Raw genomic sequence first — 21,456 nt, 5'->3', positions numbered from 1 at the left:
GGAGGGGGACGAAGCGCGGGCCTCCCGTCGGAGGAACTGCTGTGTGCTGGGAGCTCTTGGACCCGCTCCCTGGGACTTCCAGCCCGCGCTTGCTGGAGCAGTCTGAGGCTGCTCCCCTCCCGGAGGTATCAGCTGGGGCTTTTGTGTGTTTCGTAGCTTGAAGCAGGGGAAAGTGCTTCATCGTGAGGTAAAGATGCTGTCTTAAAATTACTGTCACCGTGGCATATTAGGTATCGTCAAAAAAACCTTCATCACACCACTGAGTGCACTGACTCCCACTAGCCTTATAGATAAAGATTGTGGTTTGTCAACTGCTGGTAACATGAGTGTGAGGCTGCTGTAGGATGCTGGTATTTACTGTTTCTCGTACTGATCTCGCTTTAACTAGATGTGCTTCCCTTAAGACCAGCAGAGCAACAACAGGTAAAATGACAACTGTGAGGTATGAGCAAGGGGCAGAGCTGACAGAAGCATCCAGGTGAGTGAAATGAACTGCATCAGTGTATGTGTTTGGGATTGGAGTATGCTCTGTGTGGTCCCCTGTCTAGAGTTTCTTAGTGCTTTAAATATAACAAAGAGAACAATGATGGAGTGCTTGAAGTTTATACAGCATATAGTCTTTGTATTCCCCCCCCCCTAAAATGCTGTTGTCTTTGAGGAGTGATACCTTTAAGAGAAATATGCTGCTGTGATTGACTTCTTACAAGTAGTTAAGAACTAACTAAGAAGTACAGAGCACCCAGCCCTGGTATAATAAGCTCATGGCAATTCTCTTTTAGCTTCCAGAAACACTGTCAAGTTCTCTTGTAGAGCAAGATGCTCTTGCTCCGCTCTCCTTAAAAAAATCTCAAGTCTGAAGTTCAGAGTGTGTGGGGAGGAAATAGGTTCTTCTAGTATATCCTCACTTTCTTCTCTTCCACCCCAGCAGTCAAAAACTAGATGTAGTAGCTTGTGGCGAAGAGTTTGTTCCAGCTTGGACAACAAGTAGATGCAGAGTGCTCAGCAAAACAAACTCCCTCTGTGGAAAACATTATCTAGAACTGAATTTTTGTGTGAGAGCACAGTGAAAACAGTGTAATCAGACTTGGCTTCTGTTTTCTTTTTGTGTTAAAGACTGGCTTTCTAACCCAAAACACTACTGTTGCTTATTCTTATTTTAATCACAGTAGAGGATAAGAAGGTGGTGTTTGGTGCACCTCATGTGTCTTCAAGTATAAGCAAGTGACCTGCAGCAAAACTGCTGTAGCAGCAGCAACCTGCTTTAATGAGTGAAGAATTTCAGCTGTACATTAAGTGGAAACTTCCAAGTGAATATCCCATAAGAACAGCTGGGAAGTAAAGCTAAATGGCCATACATCACTAGAGCTTTTCTTCAGTTCTAGGAATAAAGTGAGAATGCTGGTGTCTGGAGATACTGGAGCTGGAAAAGTAGCTTTAAATACCAAAATTTTTGGGGGCGGGCAGAGAGTCATTCCTTTCTTCAGCCTGATACTGAGTGCAGGTGGTGAACCATCAGTGTTGGTTGCTGACACTGTAGGAAATGCATCATTAAACTTTTTGCTTAAAAGGGGGTTAGCCCACACTGCAGAAGCAGTGCTGGTGCATGGGTCCATTGTGGAGGATGAAGAATACCTGGATCCTCTGAGTTGTTACACTAATGCTTCAAACATGCTAGATTGCTTCTTGGGCAGGAAGAGCTACATACACATATTCAATATTGATGTTTCCGTGCTGTTCTGAGGCAATGAGGCCAGAAGACAGAGCTATAGCAAACACTGTGGCTGTGCTATTATGTAGCACAGTATTTCTGTGCAGAAGACTGAATTAGAAACTCCTGGATTTAGATGTTACGCTTTATTTTCTCTGAAGTCATCATGTGGCCTTCAGAGCTTCTCAGGTGGCTGAACAAAAACTTGGTCTAAAGAGACCCTTTTAAGGAAGTTATGGCAAGTAGCCACTACCCCAAAAAAATGCTGTTCTAGCACTAGCTCAGCTGCTGCTGCTCTGGTCTTCCCGTTTCCGGTCTGGTATCCTGCTCTGCACAAAAACATCTCTGTGCTATGGCTTTTCCTGGTGAAAACATTCATTCTCTGAACAAGTAGTTTACTGTAATAGCATTAGCGTCTTTTGGGCTCTCTGAAGCAACTTTGCATATGCATGTTTCCAGCACTTCCAGAGTCTGGACTAGACTGTTAAGTCCTCAGCAGACTCTTGGATGCCCTATTTCAAAGCCTTTTATCCTATTGCTGAAAACATCTGTTCCCTTCCTCCCCTAAGAGAGAAACTTTTGAAAGATGGATTGCTAATGGGAACTTGGTCAGTACAAGCCAAGGGGTTCTGCTGTGCCAACATATGGGAAGTCTTTCTTCCCCTGGTACTATGCCTGTGCTCTGGCCCAGGCTGCTGCTTACTGCTCAGCTGACAGTTAATAGTCTCTTCTCTGGAGCAACGAAGGGTAGCAATGCATAAAGTTGACATCTGTATCAGTATGTGACTTGTGTTATTCCTTTGCCAGCTCTCCAACAGCAGAAGAGATCACAGTAAAGATTGATGATGGCCGTGATGAAGATAATGAACCAGACAGCTGTTCCAAGTAAGCTAATGATATACTAAATGTGTTGCTTACCCCTAAAAGTGGAAACTTTTGAGCCAAAATAAGAAGGCGGATGGCTTGCTGAAGCAGAGATAGGCCCAGCAAATCACTTGATATTGACATTTGTTCTAGTACATAATAAAGACAAGTAAGTTCAGGAAGCTTCTTTATGCCTCTAGAGATGAAAGCCCAACCCAAGAACTAGCTACAAATCCATCATGTTATGGAGAATGTGTAGTCCAAACTGCATTGATTCAATTTTCTTAAAGGAATGAGTTTGGGAGAGCACAGAAGAACAAATGCTGGTGAGAAAATGAGGTGAATTGAGCATCTGAGGCAAATGATAGGCATCATGCCCTTGTCAAGGCTAAACTGTCTGAACTTGCTAGTGATTAACTCTGTTCTTGAAGTAGTTATTTTCTAACAGTGCTTAGCTCTTGTCACCAGATTACTAACTCTTAAAGCATACTTAGTCAAGTCAGTGACAAGTGAATAGACTTGTTTCTCTGTTCCTGCAGCTCCAGAACAGTAAGGTTAAGCCTGTTATCTCAGGTCTTCTATGTGACAGGTCTTTCTAGAATTCAGAAGTTGGCATTTACAAATGCATTTCACAAAGGCTTTAAGCTAAGTATGTGAGCAAATGTGCCACATTCTCTTCAACTGATTTAAGACGTTGGCAGGCCAAATTGGAGTGGTGTGTATATATTTCAGTCTTTAGTGCACCTAATAAAGGTATTTGTCCTTAGACTGTGGAAGTTGAAGTCTTGGCGTACCTACTACACTTGCATTGTAGGATTGACTGGGCAAAGACATAGACCAACAAACTGTTAGTGTAATTATTGTAGTGCTTCCTTAGATATTAGACATTCTAAATGCAAGGAGAACTTCCTATATGCTAGGCTGCCTTCAAGACAAGGCTTGTTATTACACCCTTGACTTCCATGGGAAAAGTGGGTACTACAACCGAAGTATCTCCTTCCTGCTTAAGAATGCAGATGTTTGCTGGCTAGACCTTGTTTCTTAGTTTAAAGTTTGAACTTAATAATGAGAAGTATGGGCTAATTCAGTAAGCCCAGCAAGAATCTTCCTCATCACTTCAAAGATACCCAGCCTTATCTTAAACGGAGTTATTGAGGTGTTAAGTATATGCACTAGGTGGAATGCAGTGGTCAAGTTACGCTAGAGGAGACAAGTAGCTAAGACAAGATCACTGGGGTGCAATATGCATTATTGAGCTGTCAAAGACTTCCTGTAACATGGTGTCTCTAATGGTGGTGGGGAGGGGAAGTGTAGTAACTGTATATAACAGGAAAGATAGGGTAGATATGTGAACAATACAAAAGGAATCTACCAGTACTTTTTGTCAGTACGTCAGAACTTTTGGTAGGTCCTACTGTTAGTGATATACTTGGAGAAGGTGTTTTCTTTTAAGTGTCTAAGAGAAGACTTGGTGTTTAGAGTAGTTAAGTAATCCCAAGATTACTTAACAGACTGGCAATCTGTTTTTCAAACTGTCAGAACTTGGGGTTTGCAGATAATTGCTTCTACCTTAGTTCTTGGTGTAGGCTAAAGAGACTTTCAGCTAGTAAGATAATTACACAAAGGCCTAGCTTTAAACCAGAAGGCTTAAAGCATACCCAAGAGGCAACAAATCTTTCGTAACTGAAAACAGGAGCTGGAACCCTGCTAGGGCTGGAGATGAGTTCTTCCAATTGTGAGAGTTAGCTTCAGTAACTCACTTTCTTAAAAGGTACTTGAGTCTTCAAGCTGAAAGCCAAACCAGTATTTCCTTTTAAAGGTAGAAGAGGGGTTTGTCTTCCTCTCTTCCAAGAGCACAGAAGCAGTAGCGGAGCTATTAACAAGTGCAGCTCTTTCCAGGCCTGGGGAAAAACAAAATCCCCTGATATATAAGCTTATCTTGAACAAGATACCTTAAGAGATGTTTATCCTTTAATCTTCCCCTTGGCCAATAGCAATTATATAAGCCCACTTCTTAAAGCTTATAACTGGGCATTAAGCCAGACTTCTAGCGTCACTGGAATTGTGACACTGAATAGTGTTATGCATGAGTACATACTGCTGTACTTCTAGGGTCTGTAACTGATGAATAGTACTTCTAACAAGGGGTCAAAGTATTGCTTTCAAGTACTGTCTTAACCTATATGCTTCATGAATGCAACTGAATAATCTCCTCTTAAAGAAATCAGTACTATACAGAATTCTAAAACTAAAAGAATGTGAACAAAAGAATGTAATAGTGCTCTTGTGGCTAATACCAGTAGCAAGATGTCACTTGTCTTGATGCTGATTCTCTTCTCTTGCAGTGCAATTAGGAGAAAAATTTCCCCATTTGTGATGTCATTTGGATTCAGGTAAAAGATCATGCTTGTATTGATATGGGCAAGGTAGAAATAGTCCTTATTTCTGGTGTAAGAACTTGGAGAGTTCCTTGAACAACAGTGACTCCAGCCTGCTCTGTCTGGAAAGTACAAAATCCCCTATCACCCTCTGAAAGGGTGACTTGAGAAAAGTACTTTGATTGGGAAAGAAGTCTTAAACAGATATGATTACATTGTCCAAGGAGAGCTGAAAATCGGAACTGTAAATGCCGTTGACTTGGATAAAAGCTCTTTAATGGCTTACTCCAGGCTGTGGCAGCCTTTGAACAACCAGTTGGTTAGCTGCATGTAGTCTAGGTGCTGAAACAAGGTAAGCCATTAAAGACAGTTATTTTTTTAAGGGATGACACTAGGTCACAAGTTGGAGGGAAGGTGAGTAAGCTGAAAGACTTACTCTTTCAGCACTGTGTACTGAAAGCACTGACACTTGCGTGCCTTAAAGCATTCAGGTTTGCACCACTTCTAGGTAGCTGTGGAATTATGGATTAATAACTACAGCTGAGTCAGAGGTAAATGTACAGTTCCACATGGATGATGTGCTCTGTGCAGATCTCTTCAAAAATGCAATTTGAATCCTTCAGCTGCGAGCAGGCCTCAATCTGTATATAAGAGAACACGCTCTTGCTGGAACAGCTTAAAACAAAAAATCTGGGCATGTGCTCTTCAGTCAAATGTCAGCAACTCATTCCTACCTCTCAAGTTGTCTCTTTCTTCTTGCAGAGTATTTGGAGTTGTACTTATCATTGTGGACATTATAGTCGTGATTGTGGATCTGGCTATCAGTGAGAAGAAGAAGGGTGTTAGAGAGATTCTTGAAGGTGTTTCCCTGGCAATAGCACTCTTCTTTCTCATCGATGTTCTCCTGAGGGTGTTTGTTGAAGGGTAAGACCTGGGCAAAAGTTAAGTCAGTGTGGCAAGCTCTCAGGCTAGCAAGGAAGCAATACTCCAAGCTTGGACTATGAACATGGATGCCGTGTAGGCTAATTTTCTGGTCATGACCAGAAAACCTGGTCAAGACAATGGCTGCATCTTTTCTTGGCTGTGTATATTGGCTGTTACCCATCTATAGAATAATCTGTAAATTGCTTTTGGTGTAAGTGGACACTTGGAAACTGAATCAGCTTTGCTGTGACTTATGTGCGTAGACCAGGTAGGTGTAAGGTTATTTTCTTAGTGAGTCTTCAGTGTTATGAACTACTTCAGGAGAGCTTGTGTCATGGTTTAACCTCAGTTGGCAACTGAGCACCACGCAGCCGCTCGCTCACTCCCCCCCGCAGTGGGATGGGGGAGAGAATTGAAAGGGTAAAAGTGAGAAAACTCGTGGGTTGAGATAAAGACAGTTTAATAGGTAAAGCAAAAGCCGCACACGCAAGCAAAGCAAAACAAGGAATTCATTCACTACTTCCCATGGGCAGGCAGGTGTTCAGCCATCTCCAGGAAAGCAGGGCTCCATCACGCGTAACGGTTACTTGGGAAGACAAACGCCATCACTCCAAACGTCCCCCCCTTCCTTCTTCTTCCCCCAGCTTTATATACTGAGCATGACGTCCCATGGTATGGAATACCCCGTTGGCCAGTTTGGGTCAGCTGTCCTGGCTGTGTCCCCTCCCAGCTTCTTGTGCACCTCCAGCCTTCTCAGCTGGTAGAGCACGAGAAACTGAAAAGTCCTTGACTAGTGTAAACACTACCTAGCAACAACTAAAACATCGGTGAGTTATCAACATTGTTCTCACCCTAAATCCAAAACACAGCACTGTACCAGCTACTAGAAAAGAAATTAACTCTACCCCTGCTGAAACCAGGACAGCTTGTCTCTAGCAGTAGTTCTGTATAGGTGGTTCTTTTCCTGAAGATGTGTTTCAAAATCTACTATCCATATGGGCATTTGTCTAAAACTCTCTTTTGTTTCAGCTTCAGGAACTATTTCCGGTCCAAACTGAATATCTTGGATGCATTCATAGTGGTGGGCACTCTGTTAATTAACATGACATACTCCTTCTCAGACCTTGCTGCAGCAGATCAGATACCAAGGTAAGAATGGTATGGCAGCTGTTAAATGTGAGCTCTCTTTTCTTGATAGTCTTCTAAGAATTTTCTTGGGCATCTCCAAGCTAGATGCGTGCATCTAGCTTACTAGATCACAAATATGGCTGTGATAGTATTTCATGGTACAGACTAATGGAGGATAGAGACACCTAACTTTGGTCTACAGTTATACTGTAGACTGTCCCTGTCTTGAAGGCAGAGATAATCGAAAAACATCAGTTGGGGTAACTAAAAGTGAATAGTGAGGCCATCAAATGCTCTGACTCAAGCATTTTTGGGAGGAAGGTGTACAGCAGCCCTGATAGAGAGTCGAGTCTGAAGAAGGTCAGAAAGAAGAGTTGGATTATAATAGCAAATGGAACAGACAGCTGAGGGAGGATTTCCATCTAATGGATCTTGAAATAGAAAGAGTTGCCACACTGTCTTGTTTCCTCCACCTTGCTTTCCCAAAAGCCCCATAGTAACATATGTTGGACTTTCCAGCCATGCCCTGGGGAGGGGAAACATGCTGTTTAAGTGCATAAGTTAATTCAAGTCATATTTCCATCTGATTTATGTAGCTTGATCAGATGATAACCTGTGAGAGGAATCCATTCCTGATGGAAACAGAACTCCCAACTCTAAGATTAGTTTATGTGCACTAGGTTTGAATTACTGGAACTTGATTGTATCAGCCAGGGAAAGAAGTTGAGCTCTTCAAAAAAAAAATCACCCCCAATTCAACTGGCTACTGGGCACAAGGAGGGAAACATTCTTCTAGAAGAAACCAACTCAAAGTCTAGTTATTGAAGAATCCAGAGTTGCACAAACATCTGGAAGTACTAGTATCTCTTCAAATGCCAGCAAAATTCAGGTTTCAAAAAGTAGAACTGGCAAAGGAATAGCGTTTGCAGCCTCAGAATTATAAAAGGCTGTTTCCTTCTAGGTCTTTTAAAACATTAATCTGAGTTTAATGATTACTTCCCATCTCTCTGGCCACACTTTTCTAAAGCAGCTTTCATCTTATGGCAGCATCCAGTTAAAGGTAGGAGAAGTAGCACTGTGACAAGGTAATCTGCACTGCTATCTTTGCTAGGCTATGTTGTGGTAGGCCTGATCCTGTGCTGACCCATCCTGCTGTAGATCGGTGTGTGCAAGTTCCTTGTATTCTGACTTGCTGAAGTTCATTGGGGATTTAGAATAGGCATTTGGGTCACATAAAAAGGAGTTCACACTGATGCTCTCAGAAGATACTAAGCTGGGGCCTACTATTTCACCCATGCAATTCTTGAGGCCCTCTAAGGCTTCTCTTGTTAAGTGCTCTTCAGTTCTGTTCTTGAGATGGTCTTCCCACCTAACACTTCAGTAGTGTCCACACAATCCAACTAATTCCCAGTAGCCCACCTGTGGTTGTAACTTTTCTTTCTTCATAGACCTTCCTCAGGAGGCAAACAGCAGTCTTAAAGCACCTGATACATCTCAGAATAATTAGAATCTGAGCAGCTTTTATGTGGATGAGAGCATAATGTGACAAGTGACATTTTGGTGGCAGTCCATAGAGGTAACATGCCCTGATGGAGGGGTATGGTTGCTATTTCTTACCTGGTCTAGCTGGGTGTGCATTGGGATGAGTTACCTGTTTCCTTGAAGGCTGACCTATAAAAGGATATTGAGGAATAAGAGCTGTGTATCAGTCTGGGAGCTAATGCTTAACTGGCTAACTTTCTAAAGGGCAGAATGCAAACTGCTTTTATCTTGAAGAGCTGCTTCTCACAGTTGTAGTTCAGGCTGTGGAGTCTTCACTCCAGTGTTGGTTCAGCTCCTTGGCTGCTAGCTCCAAGGGAGCTCTGTTTTGAAAACAGTAGGGTGGTCCTGGACTAGGAAGGAGCTGGGGGAAAACCGAAGCTTTCCTCTGGGTGTCCAGGACAACCTTGTCTTGCTGACTTTAAGCTCCACATCAGTGGAGAGCAGACTGTCTTCAACTGGAGGTGAAGGGATAATGTTTCCATAATATTTGTCCCCCTTATTGTAGGTATTCACCAAGATTCTTACCTAAGTGTATCTGGACCTGAAATATGTGCATGTGCTCCTTAAAAGTATATGCTTACATACCTCCTTAAGGAATTAATATTAGTTTGCCCTAGTCCCTAAGGGTATGTGAAAGCAGCTGCTCCTGTTCAGTTGTTTCAGTAGAATCACTCACATAAGCATCTTGCCTGCTTCAAAGTTCAACAGCAGTTCAAAGTTCCTCAAACCAAATCATCTGTTCAAGTTGCTGAATGATTAAACACAGGTTTATACTGATTTGTTCTCAGGTTTCTTAATCAAGGCATGATGTATATAGCCTGTCTAGCTTTTCTTTTCAACTATTTTTCAGGTGGCTACTTACCTTAGATGTATACTTGAGAACAACTTCAAGGAATGAGAATTTGGGGATAATAACATAGGTAGTGTTAAGGGAATTTGTTGCTTGCTGGGCGGAGGTGCCTGTGAAAGTCTGCTCGAGCAAGTAGGGGGTTTCCCAGTTCTGTTAGCTGCTCAGAACATGTACTCCCAAAAAACCTCAATAAAACCATGGTATTCTTCAAGCATAATATTCTTTCTCCAAAATCAGCCTGAGAAGTCCTAGTTCAGTATATGAAACAAAGTTTTAAACTGTCTCCGAAACAGCTTTTAAATAGCTTTAAGCTTTGCATCTAAGTTTAATTGTGTTTATTTTTTCTCATGGTGAATCTGACTCTTACCTAGAATGGTTACTCTCCTCCGAGTTCTGAGAATTGTTATCTTAATAAGAATATTTCGCCTGGCTTCACAAAAGAAGCAACTTGAAGTGGTGACCAGGAGAATGGTAAGTTGGCCTCTTAATATATCTAGGCTACTATTACGGTTTACAACTCACTCTTTCTCCAGGCAGCTATCAATGGTGAGTAGTAAGACTGCCCACAGCCTATTGGTCTGCAACTGATAATATTGCCTAAGCAGCATGTCTGTTCAGTGTCCCTGACAGAGTACTGGAGCTTTGCCTCCAACTTCAGTATAGCTAATAATTCTTAACTTTGCTTGAGTAAGCAGCAACTTGACCTGTAAGGCCAGCATATCAAAGTGATTGCAACACCACCATGTGTCTCAATTGATAATTTCTAGTTTGCGTGGTACGTAGACTGTTTTCCCTCACATGGAGGAAGATAGGAATTTTAATGCTTCTGCTTATTCCAGGTGAAGACAAAACAATCTAGCTGTTGAAGCCCTATCCATTGTAAATGCCTCTTATTTTCATCAGGGGCACTAAAGTGGTACTTGAAGCTTCAAGTATGTCCTTGTGCTCAGGAATAAGCAGTCTTGGTTATGCTGCCCTTAACTTTCTTCCTTCTGTCAGCCCCCAAACACTTCAATAGCAATGACAGATTCATGCTGCAGCCAGCAAAGAATCTGCAGTGTTCTTTCCACTAGAATAAACTTTGATACTTCAGGGTAAAAACTCTGTATGGGGCTTCTACCTAAAAACTAACACAATAAACGTTATTCTTGGCTAATGCTGTGAAGTCTGCTATAGCAAAATGAGGCTCTGCTACTCATGACTTAACTTCAGAGTCTAGATGGCTGGTTTTTCCTAGTAATAGGCAACACTTGTTGATCTTTGGCATTCCTTTGGAAGACTAACTCTACTTTTTTTTTGGCAGGTCTCCGAAAACAAAAGGCGTTATATGAAAGATGGCTTTGATCTGGATCTCACTTATGTTACTGGTTTGTAGATGCAAATGACACTCTGCAGCATGTTACATCCTCCTAACACTGGTTATTCTGTTAGGTGCTTGACACAAAATACAGGCAGTGTTTTAGACTAATGAAACTTAAGTATGAAGTCAAACTAGGCCTACTCCTTTTCTGTGGGATTTTGAAATAAAGATTCCTGATTCTGATGCTGTTCTTGGGGATTAGCCTTCTAGGAGAGAGGTTGTACATGCTGTACATACATCACATGTATGTAATGATAGAAATTATCATGAGGCCTAGGGAACTAGAGCTGAGAAACTATTGACTAACTCATAGTATTTTTGCCTGTGATTCTATGGAAACTGACACTTAACGCTTCCTGAAGCATCAGCTATCATTATTCTCATGCTCTAGCTATACTAAATGCAGAAAACCTTTCAGAAGTGCGTAGGTGGTTCTTATAATTAAGGTAGAAATAAGCTGTTTCATAATGATTTTGCTCTCCATGTAGTTGCTACATGTGGGGAGGATTCCCCCTGTTCTGATTGCTGTCTCTTCCACAGATCGCATTATTGCAATGTCATTTCCATCTTCTGGGAAGCAGTCTTTCTATAGGAACCCTATAGAGGTAAAAATCTCTCATCTACCAAGTTCAGTATTTCTGAATGCTGTTTTACTTCTAGGTTCCCACTAATTCACGTGTGGACTAGATTGTCAAGTCAGTCCTAGTCCTGCTGTCTTGGCTGATTGGAATGACTAAATGGTGGTCTCCACTGTGCTGCACTGCTTGTGTTGTAGTCTCTTAGCTAAGCCTAGTGGGGTGTATCTCATAGTGTGCACACACTGGTGCTCTGATGCTCCTGTTCCTTGGGAACGCTTCAGAGAACCAAGTTGGTTCTGTCCCAGGCTAGTAATAGTGTGAGTGATGTGAACTGTATACTCATCTAAATAAAGATGTTTAAAAGGTCTGTATTAATGCCCTTTAGAGCTATGCTGCCTGATATTGTGAAAACATAAATATATAGGGCAGGGAAGATAATTGCAGTAGTACTTTTATTCCAGACAAGAACCTGAGCTATTGGGCTGGAAAGGCCTGCTGTCCAAGGGCTGTCTATGAATGCAGTTGCTGACACCACTTGGATGTGGGGTGGCAGTGGAAATAAGGAGTAGAGCACTAACTACTCTGAACTGGTATCTTTTTATTGCTTTAGGAAGTTGCAAGATTTTTGGACACCAAACATGCAGACCACTATAAAGTCTACAATCTCTGCAGTAAGTATGTTTAGCTGATGAGTGTATTGAAATGCTGCTAAACGGAAAAAAATCTTTTCAAGGTATGATGGTGGCAATACTAGATCTCCAAGAATTTAAAGTCTGTCAAAAGTACACAGCTGTCTCTGACTACCTTCTGTCCTGAATGTGGCTATTGACTTTGAGCATCTAATATATGGCACCAAAGCTTGCAAAGGAGATACTGGATGCCTTGCAGTTTAGACTTCCTTGCTCATGCTGAACAATTGCTTCAATGTTCCAAAAATCTTGCTAAAGAGATGGAAAGCTAAACCTGGGCTAAAACTTGGGTTATGTTGGAGGTTTTTTCTAATGAAGGCTTAGAATGAGGTGAATGAATAGTTAAAGGCTCTTCTGTTTAGAGGTGGCTAAAACAATGAAAAATACTTCAGGAACAGCTATTCTGTGGTTTCTGCTTTCATAGTAGAGCATCCGAGCTGGAAGCAGACAAGGTGTGATATAGAAGCATTGATACTGAAGTCCTGAAAAATTGAAACTGTCATCTAGCCAGCAGAGGGGTAGATGAGGGGTCACGGATGAGGTGTGTGGTGTTAGCAGCTCCTTACCACTCTGTAGGTGGTGGTTGCTGTGCTTGACCCTGACGGTACATCAGAACGCTAACTTTCAGATCCCTAAATAACCCCTATGGAAAGGAATGGCCATCTGGGCCTGGAGATGAATTTTCACTTAAAAGTGAGATATGTGAAACTAGAAGCTAAGCAAGCATGGTTTTAGCCAAATTACCTTATAGTTTTTCCACTTTGATCTGTCTATTTTTACTACTGCACTTTAAATGCTAGTGTATGCTCAGACCAGTGGTTGTGTGTCATGAGCCACTTTCTTTGTTGCAAGTCTATTCCCTTTTCTGGCATAACTCCAGATCTTTCCTTGTAGGTGAAAAAGGCTATGACCCCAAGTACTTCCACTACAGGGTGGAAAGGATCTTTATTGATGACCACAATGTCCCAGCGCTACAGTGAGTCTTGTCAAGAAATACATACAACATGATAGTTCTATGTGGGCATTTGCTTTGATCCACTAATTTTCCCCTTATCTAGGGACATGCTGAAATTCACTGCCAGTGTCCGTGAATGGATGAGTCAAGATGAAAAGAACATCATAGCAATTCACTGTAAAGGAGGCAAAGGTAGGACTTCTCACGTGTAATCTGTGTATGCCACAGATTACATGTTATTCTTATTATGGCTTCTTTGATGCAAGTATGGCCTTAAGCCATAGAATGAGATGGGTTTAAAGTATAACTTGACAAATTCTGCAAACACTGTGATGACTAGCAACAGTATAGTGCTGTGTTTAGTATTATGCAACCCCATTTCTAGGTAGCCTGATTGGTTCTTAATCTAAGCTGGCATCTGATCTCTTAAAATGGTCTTCAATAGCTTCCTGCTGTCCTGACTACCAGGACAGGAGAGGCTGGGGATAGGGAGCTACTGAAACTGCTACCATCAAAAGTGTTAAGCTGCTGCTCTAGCTCCCTGGCAGCCAGTCACCCACACTGAATATCCTACACTGTAATATACCTCAAGCTTTTTAATTTCTTGTGGTGGTGGAGGGGAATGTTGTAGGTACTGCTGGATCTTGATTTAAGATACACAAGGTATTGTGTGATAGAATACAATGTAGCCTATGGGAACAGGCTAGTCAAAGCTACCGCACATGAGCTGACCTGCAGGTGCTATCCACAACCTGTAGTAGTGTGGGAGCTGTTGAAGTGCATAGATAGCTGTGCAAATAAGCAAAATTTCCCTGCAAACATCTGCCACATCTTTAGCCACCTGCTGTTACTACTGCAAATACTTGGCTTAAACCAGGTGGTTACTTAACATAAAGAAGGCTTTCCCCCACTTGGAACCATAGCTTATAAGGTTTTGCAAAGCTGAACACTGAAACTACCTGCAGGCCAAAACCAGCTTGAAGAAGTGTAGGGAGGGGTGACTTGACCTTTTGAGATTTTGAATTCAAAACAGACTATATTGGAGTCTTTGTGCTAGCAGTCTTGATGCCTTCTTAGTAGGGTTGGGGGAAAAAAGTTGGAGCAGAGGAGCAACTCTTGAAGCTTATAGACTTGCACTTGCCAATGCTTTAACCTAATCTATAGCGTGTACTTGACTCTGTTGCCTGCTCAATGGAGTATGCAGATGCTGGCCAGCTTCCTAAGTATCTCTAGGAATACTATGAAGAAATGTGGGAACTCCTTTCAAGGAACAAGTTAACAAACTGCAGTATCTTGTATTTAACTCATTCTTCCCAGAAATACAGGCACTTGACTACTCTAGTGTCACTTATCTCCTGTTATCTCTTCTATTTCAAATCTAAAAATAATCCCAAATACCTTTGAATTCCTGTAGTTCAACCTGTCTCTTACTTCTAATACAGGCAGGACTGGAACAATGGTCTGTACCTGGCTCATTGACAGTGACCAGTTTGAGAGTGCAAAGGTAAAAACTGGTGTTTATTTTTTGATTCTTCTAGTATTCAAAATGCCCCTTTAGAACCTACTTAATTGGTTAAATACACTAATACTCTGCAAAAAGTCTATAGTGGAAAAAGGATACTGCAAACAACCTGTTTTAGAAAAAAGTTCTTGCAAATTTTGCTACTATGTAAATTCCTTTCTGATGAAGACTATTCTTGATCAGGAAGAACTGGTAAAGTAGAACTTAATAGGATACCAACTTCGAAGCACTTTTTTCTTTGGAGGCATAATAGACCTAGGATCTTGAGCAACAACTTCCTTAAATTGTAGGTGGCTTCTGAGTATGCTCTACTAAAGATAGTGTCACTGTTTTTAAGTGCAATTTTTTCCCCAACCTTCCTCCAAGTAGTGTGAGGCATCAGGAATTGTCTTGTCTTGACTGCCAGCATTACAGCAAGAAGCCCTTCTGGGGAAAGGGAGAAAGATCAGCAAGTCCCAGCCAGGACAGATGCATGTGCTGCTTTAATACCCCAGGTCTGGTATATTAATTTGGAGACCTGGGCTGTAGAAGAGCCAGGGTAGTCTGGCCAGAGTGTGTAACCATTTAATCACTTGTTTTTCCAAGTTTGGTTTGTGATGATCCAAACTAATGTTCAGCTTGGTCTGCCATGGACCGCTTGAGAAATATAGATGGTTCTAAAGCAATTGTTTAAAAAGCATATTGCTCTCCTCATTCAGTGAGGTTTATTAGCACTCTCATGAATGACAGACTTAATGTATCTGACTTCCTAATTAATACTTTCTAGTTAAAAGCCTCCTTTAGAAGGTACCAAAACAACTATTGCATATTTTCACTTGCATTCCCTTATTGGAATTGACTAGTGTAATTCTAGTTTACTATCCACTTCTCAGGAAGGGGAATGGTGGGGGATGAATATCTTAACCCTTGAAACTATTTTCCTATGTAGGAAAGTTTAGACTACTTTGGGGAGAGAAGAACCGATAGAAGCACAAGTACCAAGTTTCAAGGAGTTGAAACTCCATCCCAGGTAAGCTTGAGCAGGTCCAGTAACAGTAGCCAAACCAACATTAGCCTTGTGAGTGCTACCCCACCTCCCCTGCCTTGTTTCAGAGATGCAGGTTCCTACTAATGCTTAACTCCTGAACTTTCTGTACCCTTTCTTTAAGGGTTGGAAGACTAGCAACTGGTAGGGTTCCACTGCTTCTTCCCCCCCGCTTTGTCTGAGCACATTCTTTATGCCTTTCTCTGTGTAGTATCTTCAATACCATAATTCAGATTTGATGATAACAGAATTGAGATTGAGAGCTTTCAGTCCAACCCCACTGTTCAAGCAGGGTGACCTAGAGCAAGTTGCCTAGGGCTGTGTCAAGTCTAGAACATCTCCACAGATGGAGACTCCACAACCTCTCTGGGCAACCTGTTGCAGTGTTTGCCCACCCTCACAGGAGCATGACCATGTGAGACAACCAGGCTGTTTATCAAGGATGTACTGAAGCCTGCAGCCTGGCCTGGGGAGGGCTATGGCACTGATATGGTTGGGTGGAGGAATGCATCCTCTAGAGACTGCATTCACAAGGAAATATAAAACAAGTTATTGCCTCAGACCACAGCTGGAGGCTTTGCTTACTTTGATTCACTGTGTACTGTGAGATTCAGAGGTGTGAGATGGAGCTGGTGACAGAGGTACTTCAGTTGCTGATATAAAATAGAATGGAAGTACAGCTGTCCTTCAGAATGTGCTTCTGTAAAATTAGTGTCTTGTACATTAAACATTCTGTCCCTTAAAGCTACAATATAAAAGCTCCTCACCTTCTTGCTGAATTCAAAAGTATATAATTCATCGTAGAACATGAAGTTTAAATACTGCTTAAAAATGTAGATATTGAATTTGTCTAGAGGAATGTTTGAAATGGGGAGGGGAAGGAGAACAAATGGCTACTTCTTAGCTGTGGACTTAGAGCTAAGAACTTGGTGTAGAGATCTATTTAATCCTACTTCTGCCTAGAATTAGTCTGTGTGGGGTACAGAAACTGCATAATGTGTCTGGGTTTTTTGCATTACAGAGTAGGTATGTTGGGTATTATGAGATCCTGAAAAACAAGTATAACTTGAAACTCCCACCAGAGAGACAACTCAAAATAAAAAACCTCAAAATCCACTCTATACATGGTAAGAACTCTTGAATTTGGGCATTCTGCTATCTGGTAATGGCTTTCTAGTGCAAGCAGCTGATCTCTACTGTCTCTCTTGCTAAGCCCATGATAAGAATGTAGACTTACTGGGATTTGAGAATTCAAACGGCACAGTTAAAAATACAATGAAGAGCACTTTGGAGTGCAGTTGCCCCATGTGTTCTGTCATTTTCTGGGTGTCTGGTCAAATGCTGGCTCACATACAACCTGCTGTTTTGGGAGGGGAATCACTTTTCAAGTGAGATTAACTCCACACATGGAACTAGATCCCCTAATGTTTCTCACCTTGATAGACATACCTGTTTCTGTACATATGTACTGGTAATTTTGATAAAAGGCTGGAAGTTCAGCACTACTTGTTCAAGGCGACTTCAAACTGCTCTTCTTCAGTCTGTGGAACTAGACTTTACATTAGCCTCTTCCTGCTCCACTAGTAGGACTCACCACTACTTCAAAATACAGCTTTCAACCACTGAATCTTGAGGTACCTTTTGGATTTGAGGTCTCTAAAGTCTATAGCAAGGCATTCTGGAGAGGAAGGACTCTCGAATAGGATTGCACTTGGTTTTCATGACCACTTGTGTTTCCAGCTAATGTATGTACTATGGTATAATGCAACTCTCTCTTCCTAGGAGTTGGGAAAGGCAATGGAACTGATATGAAGATGCAGATAATAGTGAGGAAGCAAGTTGTACTAGAATGTGTATGTGCCAGTCAAGGAAACTGCAAGGTGAGCATACTATGAAATCATGTCAGTGGAGTCACAGAAGCTGAAAGCTGACTTATAAGTCAAAAGCATCTTCCTGTAGAAGTTGAATGCTGGACATAAAAATACTTAAATAAATGGATGCTGTGAATTCTGAGACAATGAAAAAGCTAAGCTTTGCTAAATTACAGGAAAAGTAGTGGTAAGATAGTGAAAGATTTCCCTAGAAGTTAATTAAATGCAACAGCTTGCTCTGACCTGAGTAGCTTAAATTGTCGGCTATTATTCTAGCACTGCTATTGTATTTGTAGCTAGGTATTGTCATGAATTGGTCTCTTGTCTCTCTGCAGTAACTTTTATGAAAAGTAATACTTTATTCTGTTATCCAGCTCTTTTTTGATTCTGAAAGTGACTCTGTAGTCATTGGCTTGGAAGACAGCCCTGTAATAAGTGGTGATGTGAAAGTCAGATTTGAGTCGCATTCTGTAAGTATAACAGCATGAAGTCCTTTACTTGAGTATGAGAGGCTGCAGTGCAAACAGCAGCTGGGTGCTGGCTGTGCTGCGTGGGGCAGAATCTGCGTTCCTCCCCAGTGACTCCTGCCATGTAGGGTGGCCCCACTGTAGCAGCTGTTATTCCACCTCTGCAGTGAGCAATGCAGCAAATGTTGCTACATCAGCCTGTGCAGGCGGGGGAGGCATCTTGGCTGTTCATACCGTACAACCAGGACATCTTAGTTGAGTACCTGCTGCTTCTAACATGGGTCTCTTACTTCATCGTATTAAGTTTGAGTGACCTAGTCCTGAAATAACTTCAGTGAAAATAGTGATCTGGATGTGATATTGGGCTCTTCAAGTGTATTGACTCTGGTACTGTAGCTTTGTAAACCAAATGACTGAGATGGGTACTCTTGCTCTGCAAAAAATCCGTCCTATTGTCTAATGGAGGCCTTAAACAAAGTCTTTTGTGTTTAGGATCTCCCAAAAGGCTATGATGACTGCCCATTCTTCTTCTGGTTCAACACTTCCTTTATTGAAAGTAACAGGTAAGTGATCATAGTGACTGCCTTCAGATCCTAACTTCTGGTGTCTGAACAGTTGAAAGTTCCTAAACGTGGTACTGAAAGCCGAGATAGCTGGCTGATCTTTGCTTCTGTGTGGGTACTGGTTTCTGACTCTCAGTTGTAACTTGCAGGCAGGCAGTTGGCACACACTTGCTTGCACTGTGCCAAGTGTTTTAAACAGATGTGAGCTCTTTATCTTAATCAACTTAATCTGTTGGACTCCTTCCTCAGCACTCTAAGTGTTGTTAATGAACTTGAATTCAAAAAGGTAATGCTAACTATTCAAACCTAAGGCAACTCTGCCATCCTCGGTAGCATGGCTGACTGAGAGGCTGGAACTCATTCAGCAGCTTAGCAGGCAAACATTAACTCCAGAGTTAGAGGTACTGATGCTTGGGATCCCAAAGAAAGGCTCTTTAACTTACTGCTTCTCATGCTTTTGTTAAAGTTAGAAATTACTGTGGCTTCTTCTTGTTGAGACTAGAACTCCTGGTGGAGTGCCAGCCAGCAAAAGTTGGGCTTGTCTGTCTTGCTAGGGGAGTGATGTAGAAATGCAGAGACACGAGATCCTTCTCTTCTGTATACCAAACTTGACAGGTTTAGATGTAGGAACGGTGAGCTTGATGTATGAGAGATAATTACTGTTCTTTCCATGACTGGAAAGGGAAGGAAACAATTTTTTTAATTGATCTCATCAGAGCATGTGGAGAGGTAGGCATGAGTCTATGTTCATAACTCTAAACTTAATATGCTGAGCCAGCAATTCACCTTGCAGTCTAGGTGCAGACATCTAGTTAGACCAAACCAGTGCCAGGAGAAATGTATGCCTGCTGTCTGACAGCCCTGCAACAGTGCCACTCAAAAGTTTCACCCAAGTAATGTTTCTTCCAGGGCTAGAGAGGATGCCCCACCAGACCTTCTCTTAAACACAACTTAGTAGAGACATCTCCCTTTCTGCCCAGAGAATTCTAGTAGACCTTGGGTGGACTACGTCGGATCAGAAGGGAAACAGCTGCTAAGGCAGTGCTTGTATCTCTGTACCTCTAATGTACATCTGTACAGCTGATGCACAAGTGCTATTAAGTGATAACTAAATGTGAATTTGGTAAGCATTAAAAGTGGAGAACATGCCTGATGAGGTTGACTGAGTACTGAATCAAATCCTTGCCATTAGGAAGGTCAGTTATTAAATTCCTGCCACTTGCATCCTATCAGGAGGCCTTGAGCTGAAGGTAACATTATTTTACTCTAACAGTCTTGTGTGGTGGGGCTCTAGGAAAAAAAACCACAAACAAATAAACAACCTACAAACCCATCAGGTTGATTGTATGTTTCTCATAGTCTGAGGGTTTCTCAGACTACTTCAGATCTAAAGCCCTGTGCAGGCATGGCTGGCTGTCTGAATTCAAGATCTGGGGCTTTATTTAATATTCCAGGGCTGAGCTTGAAGTTCTCTCGGCTGGCTGAAATGAAAAGCATGTCTTGGGATGTAAGATATGCTACTGAATTTTGTCTTTCAGACTCTACCTTCCCAGGAATGAGCTGGATAACCCTCACAAGTCTAAAACGTGGAAAGTCTATAGTGAGACATTTGCTGTGGAGGTGAACTTTATTGAACCATAAGGGGAAGCTGAAAGAAGGGGAACAAACATGTAAAATTCACCTCTTTTCCTGGAGAATGTCTTGCTGCTTCAGTACAAAGTGAAGCAGTCTCATTTTGATGTACTTAATATATTTCTGTGTAGATACCACTTCTCAAATAAACTTACATGAAGTTCTGTTGTGCAGAGCAATAATACTCTGAAGAGTTACTTAGTGTCAGCTGACTGTCATGTTAATGAGCTGTTGGATTCTTTGGAGCTTAGATGTCTCTACATACAGGTAATCCTTACTTTATTTATCTAAGACAATTGTCTGTCTTTAAGGAAGAGCATTGACCTGATGGTGGGTGGAGACCAGCAGCCTGCAGGAGACTGCTGGAAAAATCTGACACCTTCCCTCAGCATCAGGGTTTTCCACAGGTCAGTAGAATTTGGAGGGAGGAATAGTAATCTGGCACAGGCAGACTAATATTCTTGAGCAGAAGTCTTGGTATCAAACCACTGTTCATCAGAAATCCATGATGTAGGGTTTTAAGCAACACCTGGCCTGAGAGCGGACTGCACAGGTGCTTCTCTGCCACTGTATCTCCCCACAAAGGGCTGAGATGGCACATCAGCTCATGAGCATGCCAATGGCCTGCGATCAGCTAGCCAGGCTTGCCTCAATACCCTGTGCTGGGTTTGGCTGGGGTAGAGTTAATTTTCTTCATAGTAGCTAGTATGGGGCTATGGTTTGGATTTGTGCTGGAAACAGTTGATAACACAGGGGTGTTTTCGTTCCTGTTCACACCACCCCACCAGTGAGTAGGCTGGGGGTGTGCAAGAAGCTGGGAGGGGACACGGCTGGGACAGCTGACCCCAACTGACCAAAGGGATATTCCATATGATGACATGCTCACATATAAATCTGGGGGAGGAAGGAAGGGGGGGATGTTTGCAGTGATGGCATTTGTCTTCCCGAGTCACCATTCTGCGTGATGGAGCCCTGCTTTCCTGGAGATGGCTGAACACCTGCCTGCCGATGGGAAGGAGTGAATGAATTCCTTATTTTGCTTTGCTCTACCTATTAAACTGTTCTTACCTCAACCCCTGAGTCTTCTCACTTTTACTCTTCTGATTCTCTCCCCCATCCCACCAAGGTGGGAGTGAGTGAGCGGCTGTGTGGTGCTTAGTTGCTGTCTGGGGTTAAATCATGACATACCTGCATGCGATGGGTTTGATCTGTGCAAATGCTCACTGATCCCTCTTGAGCTACGCTAAGACCTGTAATGCATAGACAATGCTTATTCTGCTTCCAATTGTTCTTGGCAGTATAGCTCTTCTGTGGAGACTGTTCAAGCCTTCCTTGATGTGAAACGTGTTGAAGTTAGCTTCTTGGTTCTGTTGCTTTAGTCTTTTTAGTGTTAGGAACCAA

At 42.1% G+C, this 21,456-nt stretch overlaps 1 protein-coding gene across 1 annotated transcript; it reads left to right on the top strand.

Moving 5' to 3' along the window:
* The first annotated feature begins 403 nt into the window (after positions 1-403).
* LOC103913444 (phosphatidylinositol 3,4,5-trisphosphate 3-phosphatase TPTE2-like) lies at positions 404-20,236 on the top strand. Its single transcript, XM_009319936.1, has 18 exons — positions 404-478; positions 2,516-2,593; positions 4,918-4,965; positions 5,713-5,874; positions 6,904-7,023; positions 9,766-9,865; positions 10,698-10,761; positions 11,295-11,359; positions 11,943-12,003; positions 12,916-12,997; positions 13,080-13,168; positions 14,419-14,480; positions 15,427-15,507; positions 16,544-16,649; positions 17,305-17,402; positions 17,768-17,863; positions 18,353-18,423; positions 19,962-20,236. Exons 1-18 carry the CDS (start codon positions 429-431, stop codon positions 20,062-20,064), a joined length of 1,536 nt encoding a protein of 511 aa, XP_009318211.1. The 5' UTR covers positions 404-428; the 3' UTR covers positions 20,065-20,236.
* Positions 20,237-21,456: the final 1,220 nt, after the last annotated feature.

Source organism: Pygoscelis adeliae, unplaced genomic scaffold (genome assembly GCF_000699105.1).
Source record: "Pygoscelis adeliae isolate BGI_AS28 unplaced genomic scaffold, ASM69910v1 Scaffold32, whole genome shotgun sequence".
NCBI lineage: Eukaryota > Metazoa > Chordata > Aves > Sphenisciformes > Spheniscidae > Pygoscelis > Pygoscelis adeliae.
Note: the sequence above shows the minus strand (reverse complement) of the source record. Positions and strands in the feature narration are given on the sequence as shown.

Coding starts and splice junctions, on each gene's coding strand:
- LOC103913444 (XM_009319936.1), top strand. CDS start 429: ATGACAACTGTGAGGTATGAGCAAGGGGCAGAGCTGACAGAAGCATCC. Junction 15,508..16,543: donor GAGTTGAAACTCCATCCCAG/GTAAGCTTGAGC, acceptor TTTGCATTACAG/AGTAGGTATGTTGGGTATTA. Junction 17,864..18,352: donor TCAGATTTGAGTCGCATTCT/GTAAGTATAACA, acceptor TTTTGTGTTTAG/GATCTCCCAAAAGGCTATGA.